This window comes from Sceloporus occidentalis, unplaced genomic scaffold (genome assembly GCF_023333645.1).
Source record: "Sceloporus occidentalis isolate IW3139 unplaced genomic scaffold, rSceOcc1.0.p SCAF_72, whole genome shotgun sequence".
In the NCBI taxonomy this organism is placed as follows: domain Eukaryota; kingdom Metazoa; phylum Chordata; class Lepidosauria; order Squamata; family Phrynosomatidae; genus Sceloporus; species Sceloporus occidentalis.
This window is the reverse complement of record NW_028317052.1, coordinates 4,477,222-4,500,285: the sequence shown is the minus strand read 5'-3', so window position 1 is coordinate 4,500,285 and position 23,064 is coordinate 4,477,222. Positions and strand designations below refer to the sequence as shown.

The 23,064-nt window shown below is 42.9% G+C and overlaps 1 protein-coding gene across 1 annotated transcript in view; it reads left to right on the top strand.

The window, feature by feature from the left end:
* The first annotated feature begins 968 nt into the window (after positions 1 to 968).
* DPH1 (diphthamide biosynthesis 1) overlaps positions 969 to 23,064 on the top strand; it is a 79,944-nt gene continuing 57,848 nt past the window's right edge. Inside the window, exons 1-3 of the mRNA XM_089494441.1 lie at positions 969 to 1,098; positions 10,945 to 11,097; positions 12,497 to 12,560. Coding sequence (XP_089350567.1) covers positions 969 to 1,098; positions 10,945 to 11,097; positions 12,497 to 12,560 — 347 coding nt within the window. The remainder of the gene's footprint in view (positions 1,099 to 10,944; positions 11,098 to 12,496; positions 12,561 to 23,064) is intronic.

Sequence of the window (23,064 nt, the reverse complement as noted above, 5' to 3'; positions counted from 1 at the left end):
GTTATTTTGAGGGGACCGCAAATTTACACTGTTATACAGACTGTACACTAACTACTTTACATTGTAGCAGAGTGTCATTTCTTCAGTGTTGTCACATGAAAAGATATAAAATATTTACAAAAATGTGAGGGGTGTACTCACTTTTGTGAGATACTGTGAGAGAGAGAGAGAGAGAGAGAGAGAGAGAGAGAGAGAGAGAGAGAGCTAGCGAGAGAGAGAGAGAGAGCTAGCTTGGGATAGCCGTTGTAGTCCAGTACCGTAATTAAATAATGAGTTCTCCAATATATAATAATACCTTTTTATTGGACTAACCTTTCATTTTAAAGGCAAGCTTTTGAGGTTGATACCCTTGAAAGCTTGTCTTTAAAATGGAATGTTAAAATAGGTATTATTCTATATATAGAATTCCTGGTTCATTTGTACACTCTTCTGTCCAGCACAAAACATCTTTTGAAAGCGTGTCTTCCACATGGGGCAAAAAGCTACAAATCACTGTAATTGGATCGCAACATTTAGACTGAATAACTAGGTTACAGCTAATGGAAGATCACCATATAAGAGCCTATAGACTATAAGCAAGGAGCAGGAATCTGAGGTCCTCAATCCGAACCATTTTATTATCTGTATGAAGGAATAGAAGGACAGGTTTATATGGTGATGCGTATTGCAATGCAGCTATTTACTATCCTCTGTAGACAAGCGACTTGTCCGCAATTAATCATCACATTAAGAAACAAGTGAATTGATAACAACATCGTTTGTCCATAAACAACGTATCTTGCTACTAAATCAAAAACTGTTTCCGGAGCTGAGAGAAGCGTGTACCGCGGCGACTACACCAAGAATCACGCCACGCGGGGCAGGCTCGGCTCAACATCTGTGCTCGATTGCTTGGCGTGCAGCCCTGCTCAGAGACTCTGCGGTGGATTTACGCTGTCTTTTTTGGCGCACGTGGGTTGACATATACGATGGCGGAAGAGGCGGCTGTAGGCGAAGTTGTTGCTGGAATGGGTCCTGTTCTGGAAAGAATGGACCCAGACGCAGATGGATCGGTACCTGTAACTGGAACATTAACACCTGCTGGGCCTAAAAAGACAGGTGAGCCTAAAAAGCATCCCGGTAAGCCGGTATCTTGATGCAGTCACACCTCCTGAATGAAGCTCCTTTTTCTGTCAGGCTGACTCTCATCCTACAGTTCTGGGTTCCACGCACAGTGTGGGATCATTGTATGCCGCCGTTGTACTCCTGCGTGTATTTTAGATTTGGATCTTTGCCCAGCATGTTAAACCCCAGCTGTTTTAATCCTGTTACACCTGTGCTGTAGCGATGCCTTTAACTACCAGGAAATAGTGTGCTTGTTGTTGGATCTGTATAGGGCACTAAACAATAACTCTGTATATACATTAAGCCTTGAGTGAAAGACTGCAGTTTCTGAAAGTATGTTTCATTGAGCAGGGATGCTGTCTGTGCCGGTATGGCATATGCATGTTCAGTATGTATACATTGTAGATCGCTGTACAGATCAAGAGCTTGGATATGCTTCCTGGTATATTGTGTTTTTTTTTTTTTAACCCCTTCAATCCCCTATAGACGTACCGGGACGTCCAAAAAACGCCCACTAAGAAACCCCTATGGAGGTACCAGTACGTCTAGCCCTTCATGCAGCGTCAGGGACACATCCCTGCCGCTGCACGGGAGACCAGGCGTCGCTGGCTTTCTGCTGCCCGATCTCGCGAAGCCGGAAAACTGTTACAGATAGAAATGCGCGATCGGGCTTTCCCTTCCAGGTGACGTCACCTGGAAGTTCACGGGAAGATCGGGTATCCCTGCAGGGTCCGTCTAGACCCTGCTGGGCTACTCGATCACTCCGATGAGGGAGCTGTAACAGTTTCCGGCAGAAATGCCGGTAAACTGTTACAGTTGGAAATGCGCGATTGCGCTTTCCCTTCCGGGAGCTCACGGGAGGACAGGGTATCCCTGCAGGGTCTGTCTAGACCCTGCTGGGCTACCCGATCACTCCGATGAGGGAGCTGTAACAGTTACCGGCACGAATGCCGGTAAACTATTACAGATACATTCCCTCCAGTGTGTCATTAGCCTTGGGGGACTGCCCCACATCCGGGGCAGTCCCCCAGTGCCACACATCCGGCAGTAATGTCACATGATTGCTGTGATGACCAATCGCATCGATCGTGTGACCGTTACCGCAGATGCTCTTCCTCTCTCCTCCATTATTGTGATCGGAGAGAGAGAGAGAGAGAGATCATCTTGCAGAGCTGCAGTGTTTAGTGCAAAACCACATCATATATAAACCCCCCAAATACCTGTCTTACCCAAAATCAACCCACCCTTTCCTCCCCACAATCCTCAAAAAAAAAAAAATTGGGTTTAGTTTGGTGGGTGGTTAGAGGGAATTGGAGATAGTGTAGTGTTTTAGAAATTGGGTAGGTAGGTGTCGTGTACAATGGCGCATCGTGTCTTCAGAGCTGAGGAGGCTTATGACTTCCTCACTCAGTCTGATGACGAAGCCACTCTGACTACATCAGATATTGATCCAATATCTGATGAATCTAGCTGTGCGTCAGATAATGACGAGTCAGAGGAAGACAATGATGGCCAGGGTCCATCTGCTAAAGCCAGGCGTGGAGAGCCTGACTCTAAATATAATTGGGTGCCCCCAAATATGATAGACCCAGTAATCCCTGCTTTTACTGGGACTCCTGGCATCAGATGTGACATTGATGCTAGTGAGCCAAAGTCATTTTTCAATTTAATGTTTGCCCCCGAGTTTTTTGAGCTGCTAGCAGCTCAAACAAACATCTATGCAGCCCAGTGTCAGGCAGCTGACCAAGGACACAGAACTGCTGTCCCCCTATTTGAATAAGGGCTACCACCTCTGGGTGGATAACTTTTATACCAGCCCAGATTTGTTTCATTTTTTATTTTTACAGCAGACCCCGGCATGTGGCACTGTTAGGCCAACCCACAAGGGTTATCCTAAAAACCTTACATAGCCAAAGCAGAGGCGCGGCACTACCAGTGCTCTGCGCAGTCAGGAGCTGTTGGCCCTCAGGTACACTGACAGGAAGGATGTGTATATCCTCTCCACTATACACAACGAGAAGGTGGTACCTGTCAGTGTACGTGGGGAAGGTGATGCTCAAGGGCTCAAGCCTCAGTGCATCACTGATTACAACAAGAACATGGGGGGTGTAGATCTTTCTGACCAGTGTCTGCAGCCGCACCTGGTGCTGCGTAAGACCAAGACCTGGTACAAATTTACATTTACCTCACCCAGGTTGCCATGTACAACACATATGTGTTGTAAAAGAAATGTGCCACTGGGAAGATCTACGCCTTCCTAGAGTTCCAGCTCAAAATCCTGAGGGATATCCTCTTTGAGCAGCCAATCCGAGAATGTCTTGCGTCTTACCGGCAGGCATTTTCCTTCTGCAATCCCTACCACTGGTGCCAAACAGAAGCCTCAGAAAAGATGCAGAGTCTGTTACAAAAAGGGTATTAGGAAGGACTCCAGGTACCACTGCCCTTCTTGTCCCTCTTTGCCAGGACTCTGCATCGATGAGTGCTTCATGATCTACCACACCAAGGTAGATTATTAAATTTCCGTTATACTTTTTTTTTTTTTTTCTTTTTTTTTGTGTTAGGGTGAGCCACAGGGGGTATTTTCAATTGGCACAATTCCATAAGTTTTTTTCCCCTGCAAATGAAAAAAAAAACCACATAAATAACTAAAACCTAAAAACATAAAAAACCTATGCGTGTGGGGTATTTCCGTAATCAGTGATCCAGTATGCCGGCCCGTTACAACTTATGCCCTGTAATGTCCAAAAAACCACAAAAAACTAGGCATGTGGGGTATTTCCGTAATCAGGGGATGCGGCTGAACAATTTAGGATAGATTTATCTGCCGTAACACATACCCTGTACAAAAAATCCTAAGAATACTACAAAATACTAAGACGCGTTGGTGAAAAAAGTGCAGGAACTAATATCTGTGGCCACCTTTGACAGTGATTGGTGGCCAAATACCTGCATGTAGAATGCCCAAATACCCCTGATAGGATAGCTTGGATTGTCTGTTTTACAGAAATATATACCTTTTGTGGGTGTTTTTGTTTTATTTGTTTCAAATTAGAGTTGCAGTCCCATCATACCTAATGTAAAAATTTAACGGCTTTGTATAAAGTAATGTACACCTTATAGTATGTTGCCTATATGTGCTGGGAAAATATGGAAAATCTATATAAATGAGGTATTTCTGGAATCAGGACACCTAAATTGATAAATCTGGATGGAATTTTCTGCCTCTTTACCTAATTTTGTGAGGATTCAGAGGGAAAATGAAAAAACTGTTTTTTTTCAAATTTTTGCTAGTTTTTACTAAATTTCTAATTCAAAATTTTCAGCTAATCATCCAACTATGGTATCAAAAGAAAGCTCTAGCTCTCCTTGAAAAAACAATATATAGTTTATATGGGTACACTAGTCACAGGAAAAGAGAATCATCGCTGAACCGACAGCGCAAAAATTGCTGCGGGCTTTGAGGTACCAAAAACCCCTGGGATTGAAGGGGTTATTTCTTTTTTACAAAATAAAAACAATCATGATGAAAAGGCAACATTCTGTGTTCTATGTTTCAATATTAATTTCTATTTTAAAGTTGGTCATAAAGTTAGTAAAGCTGTGATAACATTCGCGCAGCAGCATATCCATCGGAATTATTTTTTCCAAGTATCTAAAAGGTTCTACTAAACTTTTAAGCTAAATATTGCTAGTTTTACCTCCTCTTGCAGTTGATTGGCTGGGACGCTAACCATAACTATAGGGTTGACACCTGTCCAGGAATAAAGAGTTACATGCAGGGTCCCCGGTTTACCTTTGTATGTCCCGATAAAAACTAAGCTCGAGGCCAGATGGGTCCAAGTTCCACGTTGGGGGACTAGGTTACCATTGGAAAAGTGAAAGTGGCTCTCTCTCTTCTTCACTACTACTTTTTATTTATTTTTTTTCCTCTTTTTCCCTACTGTCTCCTCCTTTTCTCACTCGTTTTGCTTTCTTCTCCTCCCTTCTTTAACCTCTTATCTCCTTTCTCTCTTTTCACTCTTTTCTCTCTCCTCTCCTTTCCTTTCCATTTTCTCTCTCCTCTCCTTTCCATTTTCTCTCTCTTCTGAGTCTGTTCACCGAAAGATGAGTTCCCAGGAAAGATAAGGTTTTAACTATTTAACCTTAATATGTATTGTGAAAGTCCAACCCCATTCTCCTGCAGGAGGAGCTTGGTTGGCCCTTTATGATGCATAGTTAAATCTGGGAAATTACTTTCAAGGGATCCATGTATAAAGTGGATATAGAGGTAAAAGGTGATTATTGTTGACCTTATTTGCATGCGCCTACCCAGAATCCCTTGTGGTTGTGGCAGCACCATGAGATTTCTGAGGGAAAAACAAGCCTTCTGGCTTGTCTGGTGTCTGTAGATAAGTGTTTAATACTATGTAGATGTATGTATTATAATATAATGTGTGTTTTTGTTTGTGCTCTGTATGTCTCCACTGTCGAATTTGTTGATTTAATTCCCGACAACCTTCTCTATAAGCTCACAATTTTGGTTCTCGAGTATAACCTAGCAAAGTTAATGACCAGTCGGCTGTATTTATCTTTGCAATGAGTCTGATGTATTTTTGCAAAGATTATATTTATATATATATATATACACACACACACTCGCTTAACTTGCATTCCCTGCTTTATAGGGAGCACGCTGGTGTACTGAGGTTTTTAATGCAGTGACATGGCCACATTGTTGATTCTACAGGTTGTAAATTGCTCCTTCGGGAAAAGCTGCTCTTCATATATTTGCCACGCATCTCACTCGCTGACAGCTGTTGCTCTTCCTAATGAAGTTGTCATGCACACAAGTAGGACTCTGTACATTGCGAGGAGCCATAGTCAGTGTAAAGTCTTTAAATACTTCCTTATACGCAACCACACTGACATTTTGTTATTTTTTTTTTCTTTAGCTTCTGTTCGTTCTTGTGAGAAAAAAAGTATGCAGCTTTTTGCGATACGGCGGAATGGGTTATGGATATGTGTCAGATAAAAAATATATTTATATCTTTTGCCAAAGGTACATATTTACTTCATCAGCCAGGAGGATAGAACAGAAATGATGACTAACTGGGTATAATTGATTCAGTGTTAATGGGCCATATTATCTTAGTTAGCACTATGTCAACATCCACAAGTAATTGCGTTTGCTTCTAAAACTGATGGTGCTGTATGCATTAATAGGATTTAGTAAATACACAACAGTATGCTTTAATGTCAACACTTCAGTAGCGTTCAGTGTTGAATTTGCAGCTGTTGCATTTTTTACAGATCTGAGAAGGAAAAAAAAAAAAGAAACCGTTGATAGCTCGAGGAAAACATAAGGTACATTTTCATATTCAGGCAACAGAGCCAGGTGTGGGGATGTAGTCTTCATGCAGAACACCCAACCCACAAGACGCTCTACAGGCTGCCGGGTCTATTCATTAAAGGCAGAGTTGTCACAGGACTTTCTACTCTTTAACTTCGCTATTTGTTTATTATGCAGGGCCAACACTAGGAACCGTCTCCAGAAAGAAGAGCTGAGCTGGCCCTGTATAATGTAATGAGCAATGGGCGATTAGACTGGCGAACTCTGAGTTGACTACACTAGGGCTGCAACTAACGATTATTTTCATAATCGATTAGTTGGACGATTATTTTTTCCATTAATTGGGTAAAAAAAAAATATGCAAATATAATAATATTATAATTTACAATGGCATTTCACGATTTGCCTTCTTATTTTACTGACATAATAATTAAAGCTATATTTTAACAAGAACCCCAAAAATACCAAAAAAAGCTTTACTAGTAAATATTCATGTAAACTATTTTTGCCCAGTTATGCACATCTCACCCCCAGGTTGCTTCTCTGTCCCAGAAATGCCTTATACCCCCTATATGCTACTCTGCCCCTATATATGCCTTATACCCTCCTATATGTCAGAGATGTCACTGTGCCCCCTTATACCTCCTCCTATATGCCACTCTGTCCCCTGATATGCCTTATACCCCTCCTGATATGCCTTATAGCCCCCTATATGCCATTCTGTCCCCTAATATGCCTTATACCCCCTATATGCCACTGTGCCTCCTGATATGCCTTATAGCCCTATATATGCCACAGTGCCCCAATATGCCACTGTGCCCCCTGATATGCCTTATAGTCCCCTATATGCCTTTTACCCTTGATATGCCACCATGCCCCCTGATATGCATTTTACCCCTATATGCCACTGAGATGCCACTGTGCCCCCTGATATGCCTTATAGCCCCTTGATGCCTTTTACCCTTGATATGCCACCATGCCCCCTGATATGCATTTTACCCCTATATGCCACTGAGATGCCACTGTGCCCCCTGATATGCCTTATAGTCCCCTATATGCCTTTTACCCTTGATATGCCACCATGCCCCCTGATATGCATTTTACCCCTATATGCCACTGAGATGCCACTGTGCCCCCTGATATGCCTTATAGCCCCTTGATGCCACTGTCCCCCCTGATATGTCTTATGCCCCCCCATATAAGAAAAAACTGACATCGCTAAAATAGTTTTTTTATATTATTAAATATAGACAAAAAAATACACAATACAATATAAATATATAGACAATATAAACAATAAATCAAATATTACAGACATCAAAAAATAAAAAAACACAAATGCACATAATTAATAGATCCCGCAAAAATTTTACCTGCGCCACCAGGGGTTAATATATCAACAGAAGAAACACAGGGCAAATGAGCATTAAAATAAAGATAATACTTACCCAGTGCTGCTTACTTGTCCTGTTTTTCTTCTGTTGATATATTAACCCCTGGTGGGGGCAGGTGGCAGTGAGGTGAAGTACCGGAGGTTGCGCACATCGCGCGCTAAAATCCAAATCCCCTGCAGCGCTGCACGGGACCTGGATCCTCTCCGGCAGCCGGTAGGGGTCTGTGTGATGCGTGCAGACAGCCACTTCTCCCCTCCGCTTCCGTTGGGGCTTCCATGATGGAAGCCGCACTGGAAGGTCACGTGACGCCGGGTTCAGTAATAGAAGCCCCGGCGGAAGTGGAGGGGAGAAGCGGAGGATGTCTGCGCGTTTTGCACAGACGCTCACCGGGTGGCAGAGAGGGTCCAGATCTCCTGCAGCTTTGCGAGGGTCTGGATTCTACAGTTATAATCCGATCTCTATTTGAGATTGGATTATAGAAGGGAGTTTTTCAGAGCATTTGCTCTGAAAAACATCATTTTATAAATCGATAAAAATCGATTATGAAAATTGTTGACAACGATTTTCATAATCGATTATTAACGATTTTATCGATTCGTTGTTGCAGCCCTAGACTATACGTTATACAGGGTCACCAGAGGTCCTCCTGCTTACTGTGGCTGGACCTTCATAATGTATAGTGAAGTCAAAGAGCTGAAACGCAATTTTCCTTTCAAGTATTTCTTTAGTGAATAAACCCCAGTAAGATTTATTCACTGAAATAAGAGTTTGTGATTTAAACGCAACAACCCAATAACTTGGTGAGATCAGAACTCATGGCTAGTGAGTAAACCCTTATTATCCTTTAAGGTTTTGTTTGGTTTGGGCTCTTATTATCTCAACAAGGATAGTGGGGAGAACAGGTCTGTGGTCAGACCAGCCAGACTTCAGGAAGGTAGGAACAGAGCATGACCTCCAGCAGCCAAAGTATAACCGCCACCATAATTGCTTACCTCCTTCTGTATAGGATCATAAAGCATTGGTTCTCAATATCTTATGTGTCCTGTGTTAGGTGCTGACATGGTAACAACTAGTATTTATATAACAACTAGTACTTATATAGCACCTTTCTCCCAGTGGGAGTCAAATCCCTTTTAGTGCACGCTCTCGGAATTATCCAAATCAGCAGCTGAATAGTAGATGCTATTGGTTTTGAAGATTAAGGAAAAGTCAGTCTCCTCAAAATGTGACTTGGTTTAAAGCACCGCTAGAAATGACTTTCTTTGTTTTCACGGCCTATTTAGGTTCTGAATAATATAACGACAACGGAAGATGTTGGTTGGAAAGAAAAATGTTGAGTTTAGAAACATGGATGCGTAACGGGTTTCTGCCATTCTGAACAGCTTTTATCTCGTATTTGTCAGAGATGTCTAGGCTGGCGGAGCCTCATCTGCTAAAACCTCTAATATTATCCCATGACTTAGTAGCGCCCCAGATAGACATTCTCAGGAGATGACGCTTCCTGACGTCAAGGAACTCTACCTGGTCTATCCAGGATGTTATTATTTATAATGCTGAACTCAGGTGGTTATAAGTCATAATCTTAGTGGCAGGTTTTAGTGCATTTCTTGTTATATTGCACTAGATTTACATAATGTATAATGTGATCCTCCCTTCTTGTTCGTTTTTTGTTTCTCGTTATTTTTCCTGCCTTTTTTTTTTTTTTTACTCTCATAGATGGAGCCTTTCTCTTAAGCATTTTTGTTTTGCTTCATTTTTCACCGTGGTGGGCTATGTGCATCTCCCTTTCTCATATGTGAAACTGTAATTAAAATATATCAACTGATCCAATTCTGACACCCAGTGAACCGCAGACTCGTATGTAAATTAGACAAAAATATGTGTTTACCAACGCATTGCTAATTTCGAAAGCCTCTGTTTGGCTGGACGCCCTCCGGGAGGTATTTTGAAAATCTCTGGTTTAGTGCTCTTTAGCCTGGAACAGTCACGACTGAGTAGGGAATTGACATTGCAAAAAAGGATATTCAGACCATATCACCTTACCGAGGCTTCGGGGGGACACGGACTCAATTTCTATTAGTGTTTATTACAAATACAGGGAAACACCTCTTTCCCACACTTCCAGTATAAGGATCTCATTACGGCTGGATCTGGTGTCACGAAATAGCAATATAATAACTCTGCTAAAAGGATTAAACATCCTTGGACGGTAAGTACATAAATGGATGTTTAGTAAGACGGCAGAAGGAAAAGAAGTCAAACCTCTACACTGAGTCTAGAGTCTAGAAGCGACTGTTGGAATGGAAGAATACTCCCGCAACGAGTACACGGTGGCTCTTGCCCAATTGAGATTTGCTTCAGGCCTCTACAGTAGATAAGGGGTTAATTAATTAGGATCTCAAGCTTTTAATTGTAGCTTTGCAAGTCCCATCTGACAGCTGCCTCCGACCCCCCCCCCCCCCACCAAATTCATTTGTTTAAATTCATTTTGTACAATAGTGAAATTAATTATGCAGATTTTGCTTTGGAGGTAATGTTGTTTTGCTGCCTCAATATTAGTTTGTTGGAATTGTGCTCTGGGGGTCTTTGCATATTGTTTGTGATATAATCAGATGTTGGGCCTCTCTCATTTTGAGTTATTGACAGTTTCTGGGACGAGATGAACATAATTATTAAGCAAATGTTCGGAACGTCAGGTGTGGGGGTAGCATTTTGCCTGGTATGGGCTGAATGCTAAAAATACTTTCTTCTCATATGAACTTGGTGTGTATTTCCCATTTGCTCTTTCATTGTATGCCCCCCCTCCTCAAGAGAGTTAATTGAATTTTTTCTTCTTACCGCGTTGATTTGGGGGCTACAGATACTCCTTAATTTATAATTTGAGCAGGTATAATAACATCTCCTCGGATTTACTAATCTGCATATTAGTCATATTCAGGATGGGTACCGCAGCACATTCTTTTTAAAATGTTGTTTTTAATACTGTTTTAATGGCATATTAAGTATCAATTAGAGTCCTCCAAATCTGACATCGCTGCTTGTTTGTGGCAAAATTCAAGATGTTTGTGATGGTTGGCACTCATATTTAGCATGTGTTTTTTCTTTCGCATCCTGTAGGTCGGCCACCCATTCGTCGTGTGGCCAACCAAATCCCAGATGAGATCTCTCAGAATCCGTTGTTGTTGGAAGCCATGTCGGTACTCCCTCAAAACTATAACTTTGAGATTCAGAAGACCATCTGGAGGATCCAGCAAGCTTCGGCCAAAACAGGTAGACTTCTCTTTCTCGTTTTCAATTGTATAATGCCTCACTCCGCATGACATTGAGTATTGACGCTGACGACACCGTTCTTTGGCCTTTGGAAATGTGAGATGCCTTTCAACCCCCCCTCCCCCCATAATGCTTGGCTCGATGACAAACATGCAGTAGTCATTTTACAAAAGTTCTGTGCTTGAGACACCTGGAGTGGTAAAATAATGAGGTACCAGAACACTGTTGACTGACACATTCTGATAGGATAATTTACTCACCCTTGTGTACCGTGTGTCTTGATAATGTAATGTTTGTGTTTTGATCGTAATGTTTGTGTCTGATCTCTCGCTTTCATTGCCTCTAATCCCATTTGGTCTGCTTGGCTCTCAATGTCCTGCATGCGCTTCCCCTTCCTCTCTAATCATTTCCTCTCCTGCTTCTCCTCTCTGGTCTCAGATGTAAAGCTATATTTGTCTATACAATAAACTTATGTTTGCTTTCCTAAGCTGTCTGTCTCTACTCACAGCCTGCCTCACTTTTTTAAGCTATTTATATGATTTAAGCTTCTCTTTCACACTTACTTTTTTTCTTCACGTTACATTTCCTCTGTCAGCAAAATGTGTGTTTGTTGTATGTGTTTGCAGTGACCAAATGTCATATTTGCAAAGCCTCGCAATTTTTTATGTTCTTTGCTCACATCTCTATAGTACTTGTGTAATATATATGTTGTATAACATATATATCATTTTTTTTTTCCCTTCAACTTTTAGATAATTTACCTTTTTGAAACACATAACTGATTGTATGACATAGCTTTTGGGACAGGGCTGAAATACAGTTCTGAAATTTCAATAATTTCCTTCTTCGAGTAACCAACCCCCCCTCCCCCGTTTTTTTTTTATTACCTTATTTCGCTTTTTTCTTCAGCGTTGAGCCATATTGTCTCCACCGGGTCCGATGTTCACTTTATATCATCAAGTCAGTTACCAAACACCCTGCCCTTGTGTGTTACTGTCGTTTACAAAATAATAGAACGCCCTCTTCATAATCACACAGAGGGACCGTTCAACTCTTCAAAATCCATGGAGAAAAGGACTTCATTAGAGAAGCGTGACTTCGTTGGTATTGCCTTAAGGAACCTGCTCAGTCTAGTATTGGGATCACCCTGCACCCAAAATGTCACATTGGTGACCTTGCAGTCTGCAGATAAAGGAAGTTTATTGGAACAAAATCAAATAAAATCCAATTTTCGGCCAACTTAACTAAATTTCTGTGTACAGCACTGTACAAAGAAAAATGTTTATTGTTCCAGAGGACTTTGGTAGTTTGGATTTATATTCTCAACACGAGAAACACAATGCAAGCAGTGCTTTGTGGTTTTGGGTATGTTCCTGTCTCATGTTTTGTTTTCTTACAGTTGCTTTGCAGATGCCAGAAGGTCTTCTGATGTTTGCCTGCACCATAGCTGATATCATAGAGAGGTAAGGCTATCTGAGGTTGGACTGTTTGCACAATACTTTCCCCCAAATTACCGCGCTCTCAAGCAGCTTATATATTCCTGTAAGCACACAGACAAAAAGCTCTCTCTAATCTGTTTGTAAATAGATGCTTGTGGCAATCACACCATGACTCCCAGAATGATATGCAGAGGTAAAAACCTTCTTTTGCCTGCTGGTGCGTCTCAACACTCAGCCAGCATGCTGTGTTATTTCTGTATGCCTAATGTGCGTACTTGGTGTGTATCACTGCAGTACGCTTAGATAGAATCCATCGGCCAAGAATTAAATTAGCCCAATTACCTTTAAATGCAGGTATATGCTGGATTATACTCGTTATAAACATACCGAGGTTTAGGATTTGTTCCTCCCAAATCTTTTTTGGATTATGCGCATAATAAAGAATTGCTTTGCTTTACCTTTCACCTGATGTACCCCAGTAGGTTTAACAAGTGTGTGTATGTATGTATGTATGTATGTATGTATATATATATACCGTATTGGCTCGGATATAGGCCGCACCCGAATATAGGCCGCACCCTAAAAGTTTGGTGCTTTTTTAAAGAAAAAGTTTTTTGTAATAGATATGCTGCCACCCCGTCCCCCCCCCCCCCCCCAAGATATGCTGCCACTCTGCCCCCCGATTTACCAGAGCAGACTCCCGGGTGTCTTGCTGGGGACATCTACGCAATACGCGTATACAACTCCCGGTGCCGGCACTCAGCGGAAGTGCCGGCACCGGAAGTTGTATACGCGTATTGCGTAGATGTCCCCCGCAAGACACCCGGGACTCTGCTCTGGTAAGTCTTGGGGGCAGAGGTAAAACGCATCGTGCGGACGGTCACCGGCTGCGGTGATGCGGGTAAACAACCTCCGCAGCCGGCACGTCTGCACGATGCGCTCAATCTCCCTTGTTGGGACTCCCCTCGTGGAAAGTGCCGGCAGGGGAGGCTGTCTGAGCGCGTCGGAGAGTAGGATGCAGGTCCCCTGCACCACTGCGGGGGATCTGTATCCTAAACCCGCTGCCTGCCCGGCGCCCGGAACTGCATGTCCCGGGCGTCGGGCGCTAGACCCCGAATATAGGCCGCACCCCCACTTTAAAGACTTAAAGTGGGGTGAAAAAGTGCGGCCTATATTCGGGCCAATACGGTGTGTGTGTGTGTGTGTGTGTATATATATATGTGTGTGTATATATATATATGTATATGTATGTGTGTTCCACCTGGAACATACGACACAAACCTGTCACTCAAAAGGGGCTTTTTGATTTTTAATAGAAGGATACAAATCTAGACGGTGCAGTTTCTTTCTGCATCGTGGATCCCTCCAAACCTTTTTAATGGTAATTATTTGCAGACCTATTGTTGCATTAAGGACTACATTGGGCCAATGAAGAGGTTTATACCATCTGTATTATACATGCATGTTATAAGTGCAGTTCTGTGTGCAATAGTGCAGTAGATGCAATAACAATGCGCTGTGAACTGTAGTGGAGTATAAACGTGTCCTCGGCGTTGTAATCTATATTAAATCAAAGATCAGTGAGCCACCATTATACTCCTAGACCAATTATTTTATGAAATCCAAGATGTATTTTTATTGAGCGCAACGCACCTAGCTAAATGTGGCAGAACCTCTCCTTTAATATGCATTTTGTGTCATCGCAAATAATGCCTTCTATGTGTTGCCAGGTACAATTTCTTGTGTAATTTTTAATTCAATGACTCATAGTTTCCGGTTAGCGTAGAACAGGGAGACTGACAAATTCACAGCCAAAAGTGGTTCATATTTCTGGAATATTTAGCCAATTGATGAAGATGTATGGACTTTTTAATCCACCCCCCACATACATTTACCCTTCGTAAAAACAGAACTACACCCTAAGTATAAGACCGCTAATAGCGGCACATGCCTTTTCTGCTTGTGTTCTATTAAAAGCCGCTTGACACAAATCTTTGCTACTTTGTAATATTGAATTCCGCAGGGAATGCTTAACTGTCATGTGACACAAAAGTAAGCAATAACAAAAAAACTCAAAGGTTTTTGCGTTTATTTTTTTATATAATAAAACCTTCCAAAGTGGTTTTAAATGACAGATCTGCTAAAGTTTGTGTGATTAACTATAATTGAGCAGTAATTGAACATGGTAGAAGATGTTTAAGGACTCGTTGCTTCAGTGGCCCCTGCTTTTGAGGTCCCTCTTTGGATTTCTGTTTTGGTAGAAGACAGGGGAGCGAGTGCTGATACATTACCATTTTTATTCTCTTTTCCTAAACGCACCCACTCTTTCTTCCCTGTACTGTTCTGGATGTAGGCTCAGACATGCACTTAATGTCAGTCTGAGTTATCTCTCAGTAATGGATCTGCCTATTTATAATCTTCACCCATTGTCCGACATGGACTGCTGTTTGTTCTCGCATTAGCTGTTGGCGGTGGAATTGGCTCAGGTGTAGAGCATTACGGCACATTCTTCAGTCGGAGTCCTGAACTTGTGTTTTCTTAATTTCCTTTTCTCGTCGTAGCTTTCGACAGGGTCACAGCACACACGCTCACCTCTCCTTATTCTAGACCTTCTTTACAAACATCTTGCCGTCACTGTGCGCTCTGTTTTCCTGGCTAGCAACAGGTTAAATTTACAATTCACTCGCACTCGTAAATATATTTTGAAGTGAATACACCAAACATCCATTTAGTGGCTAAATCACTGCAATTTTGTATTTAAAACCCCAAAGTCGCAGAGAGAAAAATAACATCCAGAATGCATTTCCTACGTGTCACACTTAAATGTCTGCCTCCGCAAATCATTTTTGTTCTTTTTGTCACGTCCGTAGTTTCTATGAGTTGGCGGGTGGCTTTAGAGCAGCCTTGATGCGTTACAATGTTACTACTATGTGGCATAGTTACTCCATTCCACCTTCTGTAGAAGTTGCTATATGATTAACGTGATATTTTCCGCATTCTACGTATCTTTATTTCCCCCGGTTCTAAGCTCTTGTTTAAATGGCGAATTCCACCATTATAGAATCCACGGTCCAAGCCCAAAATGATGTGTGAAAAATGCGAGGGTGCTTCTTATGCAGAGGCATAGCACAAAATGTTGGGGCCCCCTGCAAGTTGGTTTGAGGGGCTTTCTCCCCCCCCCCCCCACGTATCAATATCTGTCAACACGCAATCTAGTTAGTTCAGGAGTGTACTTAGAGTATTTGGCCCCGGGGCGGATTCTGTGTGTGGCACCCCAACACTTTCAAATGTAGACACCCACAAAAATCTGTAAACAGTCACCTGGAGAAAAACTAGAAATCTGAAAAAAATACATTTATAAATTAAATACAGTAAAATAAATAACATTTACTGAACAGATATAGTACAGCATAACTTCCATCACTATATACTGAGCCATACATTAAAGGTGGTACAGCATAACTCCCATCACTATACACTGAACCAGACATTGAGGGTAGTGCAGCATAACCCCCATCACTATATACTAATCCAGACATTGACGTAGTAGGCCTCTGCCCCCCCCTGACAGCCTGCCTGTGCCACCTCTGTCCCCCCAACAGCCTGCCTGTCCCATTTCTGCTTCTAAACACTCACTCCATTCATTCATTGTGGTCTGGCTCGCCACAAGTACACTTAAGTGTGGTTGGTGTACAAAACAAATTGCACAGATGATATCCGCCACCAAATTGTTAGAAATATTCACGTTCTTGTAATTATGTAATAATCTGCGCAATATTGGCAATTAATTCCTCATTCCCTATTTGGTAGTCCTGAGTATTTTTGGCATATTGCTTTTTTTGATTACTTTTTACCCGTTGCTTGGTTTTTCTGCTCTTCACTCTTCACTGGTTCTCTATTACTGACCATTTGTGCGAGCCCTGTAATTATTATGGATTCTTTCTTGCATATCTAGAATTGTATATCCCGAAACTCACCTCCAGGAACTTCTTTCCCTGAAATGCAAATATTTCAAAGCTATTCCCAACACCGCTCTCTGGCAACAGGTAGACCTGATTACAATATCTAACTAGGGCTGAAACAACGAATCGATAAAATTGATAATAATCGATAATGGAAATCGTTGTCGACGATTTCCGTTATCGATTAATCGAGTGATCGATTCGTTGTTGGAGCACTCGGCTCCTTTTACTTACCTCCGCGAGCGTTCCCCGCTTCCGCTGCACTCTCCGCCTTCTTTTAGTTGCGTGTGGCTCCGTTCGCACAGAGCGGTTCGCGGGGGTGGGGGTGGGGTTTCAGGGGATGCAGGGCAGAGTGGGGGTGGGGGGGCAGGCCAGGGTAGGAGACTGAGTGCAGGGCAGAGTGGGGGTGGGGATGCAGGGCAGGGTGTGAGTGTGGGTGCAGGGCAGAGTTGGAGACTGGGTGCAGGGCAGAGTGGGTGCAGGGTGTGAGTGTGGGTGCAGGGCAGAGTGGGTGCAGGGTGTGAGTGTGGGTGCAGGGCAGAGTGGGTGCAGGGTGTGAGTGTGGGGGCAGGGCAGAATGTGGGGGCAGGGCTGGGTGCAGGGCAGAGTTGGAGACTGGGTGCAGGGGCACAGTGCAAAGTGCTGGGTGCAAAGTGCCAGGGCTGGGTGCAAAGTGCCAGGGCTGGGTGCAAAGTGCTGGGTGCAAAGTGCCAGGGCTGGGGCAAAGTGCCGGGTGCAAAGTGCCAGGGCTGGGGCAAAGTTTCTTGAACAGTAATAGTCCACCTCTTTTCAGAATGTTTGGGGTTATTTTGTTTCATAAATATTGTGTTTGGGTTTTTGTACTTTGAAAATATTGTTTTTTTATTACATCATAACAAAATAAGAATGTTAATGTAAATTTTAAGTTGTTTTTTAACATCCAGTTCATTAAATTTTAAATAAACAAAAAATTTGCATATTGTTTTTTTTATCCGATTAATCGATTAATCGAAAAAATAATCGGCCAACTAATCGATTATTAAAATAATCGTTAGTTGCAGCCCTATATCTAACTATAATATAAGGCTTATGAGTGCATATACCGTATTGGCTCGAATATAGGCCGCACTTTTTCCCCCCACTTTAAGTCTTTAAAGTGGGGGTGCGGCCTATATTCGGGGTCTAGCCCCCGACGCCCGGGACATGCAATGGGGTTAGGATACAGATCCCCCGCAGCGGTGCAGGGGACCTGTATCCTACTCTCGGATACGCTCAGACAGCCTCCCCTGCCAGCACTTCCCACGGGGGGAGTGCTGGCACGGGAGATTGTCTAAGCGCATCGTGCAGACGTTCACCGGCAGCGGTGAACGTCCGCACGATGCGTTTTACCTCTGCCCCCAAGACTTACCAGAGCAGACTCCCGGGTGTCTTGCGGGGCCGGCGGGGGACACCTACGCAATACGCGTTTACAACTTCCGTGCCGGCACATCCGCTGAGTCCTGGCACCGGAAGTTGTATTGCGTAGATGTCCCCCGCCGGCCCCGCAAGACACCCGGGAGTCTGCTCTGGTAAGTCGGGGTGGGGGGGGGCAGAGTGGCAGCATATCTCGGGGGGGGGGGGAGGATAGTGGCAGCATATCTCGGGTGGAGGAGGAGGAGGATAGTAGCAGCATATCTCGGGGGGAGGAGGATAGTAGCAGCATATCTCGGGGGGAGGAGGAGGAGGAGGAGGAGGACAGTGGCAGCATATCTCGGGGGGGGGGAGACAGAGTGGCAGCATGTCTATTAAAAAAATTTTTTCTTTAAAAAAGCACCAAACTTTTAGGGTGCGGCCTATACACGGGGGCGGCCTATATCCGAGCCAATACGGTATTCTAAGCTCTAGTGGGACCTGCTACACATTGTATCTCTAGGTAAATAACTTTATATATGGGATGTAGCACGCCTTCCTATTGTATAAATAAAGTGTAATAACTCAATTAGATATTTCTGTTACGAAAATATATATAATTACAAGCTTGCATCAAGTGGGGTGAACTCATTATTCGCTTGGTTCGTCCTATTGCTTCTTTAAGCAGCTTCCTTTCTCGGACGTCACTACTGGCTGAGAGCAATAGGAGTTGTAAGACAGAAACAGCTGGGGAGTTAGGAGTCTCGTCGTTTTTTTATATTTGTGAACCCTGGGTTTACATTAGTGTAGGAATGCAATGCATCTCTAAGTGATATAATATTACTTAACAGCTGTTGTGTCTGGGGTGGCACGGGGCTGTCTGTCTATTATCATCATTGTGTGCTGGGAGTGCATTTATTTTACATGAAAACGCTGCATGTGAAAGGAAGATAAGCCGCATCTACAGCTGATGGAGCAGACTGACAGCACACACGCTCTTGTCGCTTGCCCTTATGTAGTAAGCCCTTTGGCAAACCAAACGTCTACGTTTTTATTCTACTATCAGTAGGACATGTGGGTGGCTTGGATTCAAGAGAGCATCTTCCCAGATGCCACCAGAACAATGTATAGGGCAGTTTGCTGGAGGCTTTTAGCGTTTCTCTTCAAACCTAATTCCATTCATGCAAGGCTGGTACAAGCTAGTATTAATTCCACCGATACGTACAGTAGCAGAAGATTATGTTGGTTCCAAAAAGCATCCAGCAGGAAATTTGTGCATCTAGTATAATGTGTTGCTAATTTTTAAGAGATCTATCTGATTATATATATATATATATATATATATATATATATATATATATATATATATTCACTGATTCCTATATGTTATACCAGAATAATTAGAAGATTGGGTCATAATTTCATTCATAGACATGTTTGACTTCTTCTATGGGGCTTTTCTGTAAATGCTCCATAGCCACCAACGTCCACAAGCCTTGTTAGGGGCAGCTTGATCACTATTTTAACAACAATAAGATAACGTCCCTGTCTGATGATGAACATAGGGTTATTGCAGCTTTGACAACTACTCTACAGCATTATTACACAATAAAATACAATGTTTCACATTGCTTATTGTGTGATTATCCTGACGATGATGCTGCATATCTCAAAGGCCAAAGACTTCTGAGAGGAACATATGAAAGTAGTGAGTGGTAATAGGTAAAGTCTTAGTGGTTAGTAGACTTGTTGACTGTTGAATCACAAGCAAGTCATTTGTAGAGCTTAACCTGACAGTTCTCCAAGTGACTGACGAGCCTAGGATGTTCAGTGTCGGATGCAGTAGTGAAATGGCTTTATCCTTGACTTGCCCAAAATTATGTAGGGGATTTCACTAAACTGGGAGTTTGCAGTCTTCTCACTAGCGTTGGTCCTTCCCAATGCCTAGTGAAGCCATTGAGTTTAAATGTTCAGCACATATGCCTTGTGGTGATGCTCTCCAGTGTTTATATGATGGGACCACGGGGTATGGAAGCACCTGTCTTTTGTGGCTGTCAATGAAATCTGTACTGCACAAAAGTAGCCACCAGTTCATTCATGAACTGCCGTTTCCCTAAGTATTGCATGGCAGATTATATTCGTCTTGATGTTGTCATTCTAGTGGTGCTTCATATTCTACATCCTTTTCCTGTGAGTATGATTTCGAGTAACCCCTTAATCTACTATGCGGTATGAAGGCTACACGTAGTGAAGAGAAATAATCGTAGTAAAACCAGATCTCTGCAGTGGATTCCTACCCATTAGCCTTGAGGGCCAAATTATAAAGCTGCTGACAGAAAATGTAGAACAGCGGCCATAATTAACGAGGCCTGCAAATATTATTTTACATCCATTTTCTTCTCCTAAATAGATAACTACTGAAGGATTTCATAATGAACTATGTGATCCGCATGCAAGAAGCAACTGAGAAATCACTCCCCCCACATTCAACCACCTCAGTATGAGACCAGCATTTATAGGATGAAGAGATATTCGTGATTTCATACGGTCTTTGAAGTGGGAGATGCTTCATTCTCATCCAGTTCAGCCTTCTGCATTCCAACAGTCTCCAGGTTTAATTGTTTTTTTTTCTTCTCCTGTGATCCCGAAGCAGCTCTTTCATACATCTTTTATTACTAGCTTTCGTTTTAAGTTGGCTTTGGATACCTTAGTTGTGTGTCTGTGAGGCATAGGTGCACATTTTTTAATCCCAAGCAAGTTAAAATGTTTCCATAGAGAAAACTTAAGTCTACCCAGGAGTGCTCAGATAAAGGAGACCTAAAATACATGACGTTTTATATAGGGCCATTATGTTCTGCAGCGCTGTACAATGGGTAAACGGAACGTAAAACAGCTAGTATATAACATAACAAGACGTAAGGATGCCCCTGCTCAAACGAGCTTACAATCTAGAGGACGTTGTCTTTGTAAAGTGATTCCTGCCAGTAAGGCTGATTGCACACTTGGCGTCTGGCCCACTGTGGGTTTTTCAAAGGTCAAAGCCTTCAATAGTCATCGCTGCACCCAGCATGAGAGTCAGACCTGCTAACGCGCTGACAGCACAAAATAGTCTGCGGGGAGATCGCGGAACCAGGCAGGAGGTTCACACAGCAAATGTCCCATGTCACTGCCCATTGCTTGATGAGTGAAAGGAGTGGGGGGGAAAGCAATAGAAGGCCAGGGGATGAAGCCGATTATGGGACCCCTGCCTGTGCCTTTAAGAAGCATAAGAGCATTCCTTCCTGTGGATGAACAGGAGCCTCTTTCATGTCTCAGACTTCAAAGGCTGCAGATTACAGCTCCTTTTATCTGAATGGAACCTTCAGACAGAGCTGGTGACAGAATCGGAATGTCAGCTACCTGGCTTTAGGTCTCCTCTCTCCCTCCTAGAAGTCTCCGTGTGTCCTTTGCAAATTGGTTCATGTACCATGTGCAGTATTGTGCTGTCTCCTAATACAGTGGCGAGACTGAGGCATTTCAGGTACACAAGGAAATTATTGCTGGCTACACTTTGTTATTGTTTTGTTTCTAGGCAATCTCTAGAAGCACTGAATTCTAGAAGCGGTAGCCATTTATGTATAGGATCAAACTCTACTTCTGTCGAAAGCGCTTATTGTCAATGCATCATAACCCTATAGGCCAGGGGCGTCCAACATGCGGCCCGCGAGGTGCGGCCCGCGTGAGATCGGCAGCCAGGATCATAAGAGCCCTGCTGCTTACTTGTGGGAGGGTCCTGCCTCCTCTGGGAGAACGAGGGAGGCCGCGCCCCCTGCTGAAGTCTGTGATCGGCATTGAGAGAGCTGTAGTGCAGGTAAGGGGGTGGGGGAGGTTGTGTGAATGAGTATGCCTGATTGAGGGAATGAATCTGTGATGAATGAATTTGTGTGTGTGTGATAGCATGGATGTGTAAGTGCTGGAACCTAGGCATGATGGGACTATGATTGCTGTTAGCAATCACACTCCTATCATGCCAAGTCAGCCAGTAAATGCTGAAACCTGGCTAGCTGCCCCCCTTGTGTATTGAGGCTGCCAGCAGTATGGGGTCTGCACTCACAGCCACCCTGTACCAGCATGTATTGGCTGACTTGGGATGATAGGAGTGTGATTGCTAACAGCAATCTGCTAACAGCAATCACAGTCTCATCATGCCTAGGTTCCAGCATTCACTGGTTGCCTGGGTATAAAAAGAGTGTGTTTGCTGTTAGCAATCACACTCCTATCATGCCAAGTCATATTGTTGGTATTTTTTGTCCAATTGTGGTGTGTTACTTTTAATAAAAGCGTGGTTACACACTAAAATTGGACAAAAAATACAATGCCCAGCCAACCAGTACATGCTGGAATCTGGGTATGCCTGAGATTGCTGTTAATCATAATATATAATTTTTTTGTACACTTTTGGTGTGTAACTTACTTTTATTAGTGTGTGTGTGGGGGGGTCACTTTCAGTTTCGGCTAAGTGAACCATGAATTTTCGGTTTTGGTCCAGAATTTTCATTTTAGTGCATCCCTAAAATAAATAGAACTATTTTATTTTTACTTATACAGAATCTTGCATTTCTAGGCCCAGAAATCCCAGAAATCATTTACTTTATTTTAATCTGCATATCTTATTAAAGGCCATATTTTCTCTCAGTGAAAAATGAGTGCGGCCCTCGCACGTATACAATTCCGATGAAGTGGCCCACTGCAGACAAAACTTGGACACCCCTGCTATAGGCAGTGTACGAGAAAAATAAAATACTGATTCGTTTCCTGCAGAAAGTTACGAATGGTCATGTTCTTCCATACCGGTTGTATGTTCCAAAAGATGATGTTGCACCTGCCATGTTTGTTATGAGAGAGGGGGGCAGGATCTGTAATGCAATATAATGTAGTTAGAACCTTCTCTCAACACCTAAACTCATTTTTAATGGACACTTTCATGAATAATCATGGTGACTTTCCTACACTAACCACTTACTTCAAATTGAAGAATTAAATGCGCCTTTCAGCATGTTTGAAAAAGGTACTCTGTATGGGTTTGTTGGCTAATCTGCGGGTTTTCAGATGAGTAAAGATGAAGAGTTTGCACTCTCTTAATTATGCTTAAGGACCAACCCTGGTAAGCATCTTGTACAGAAAGGGATGAGTTGGCCTTGTATAACGGAATTGGGGAA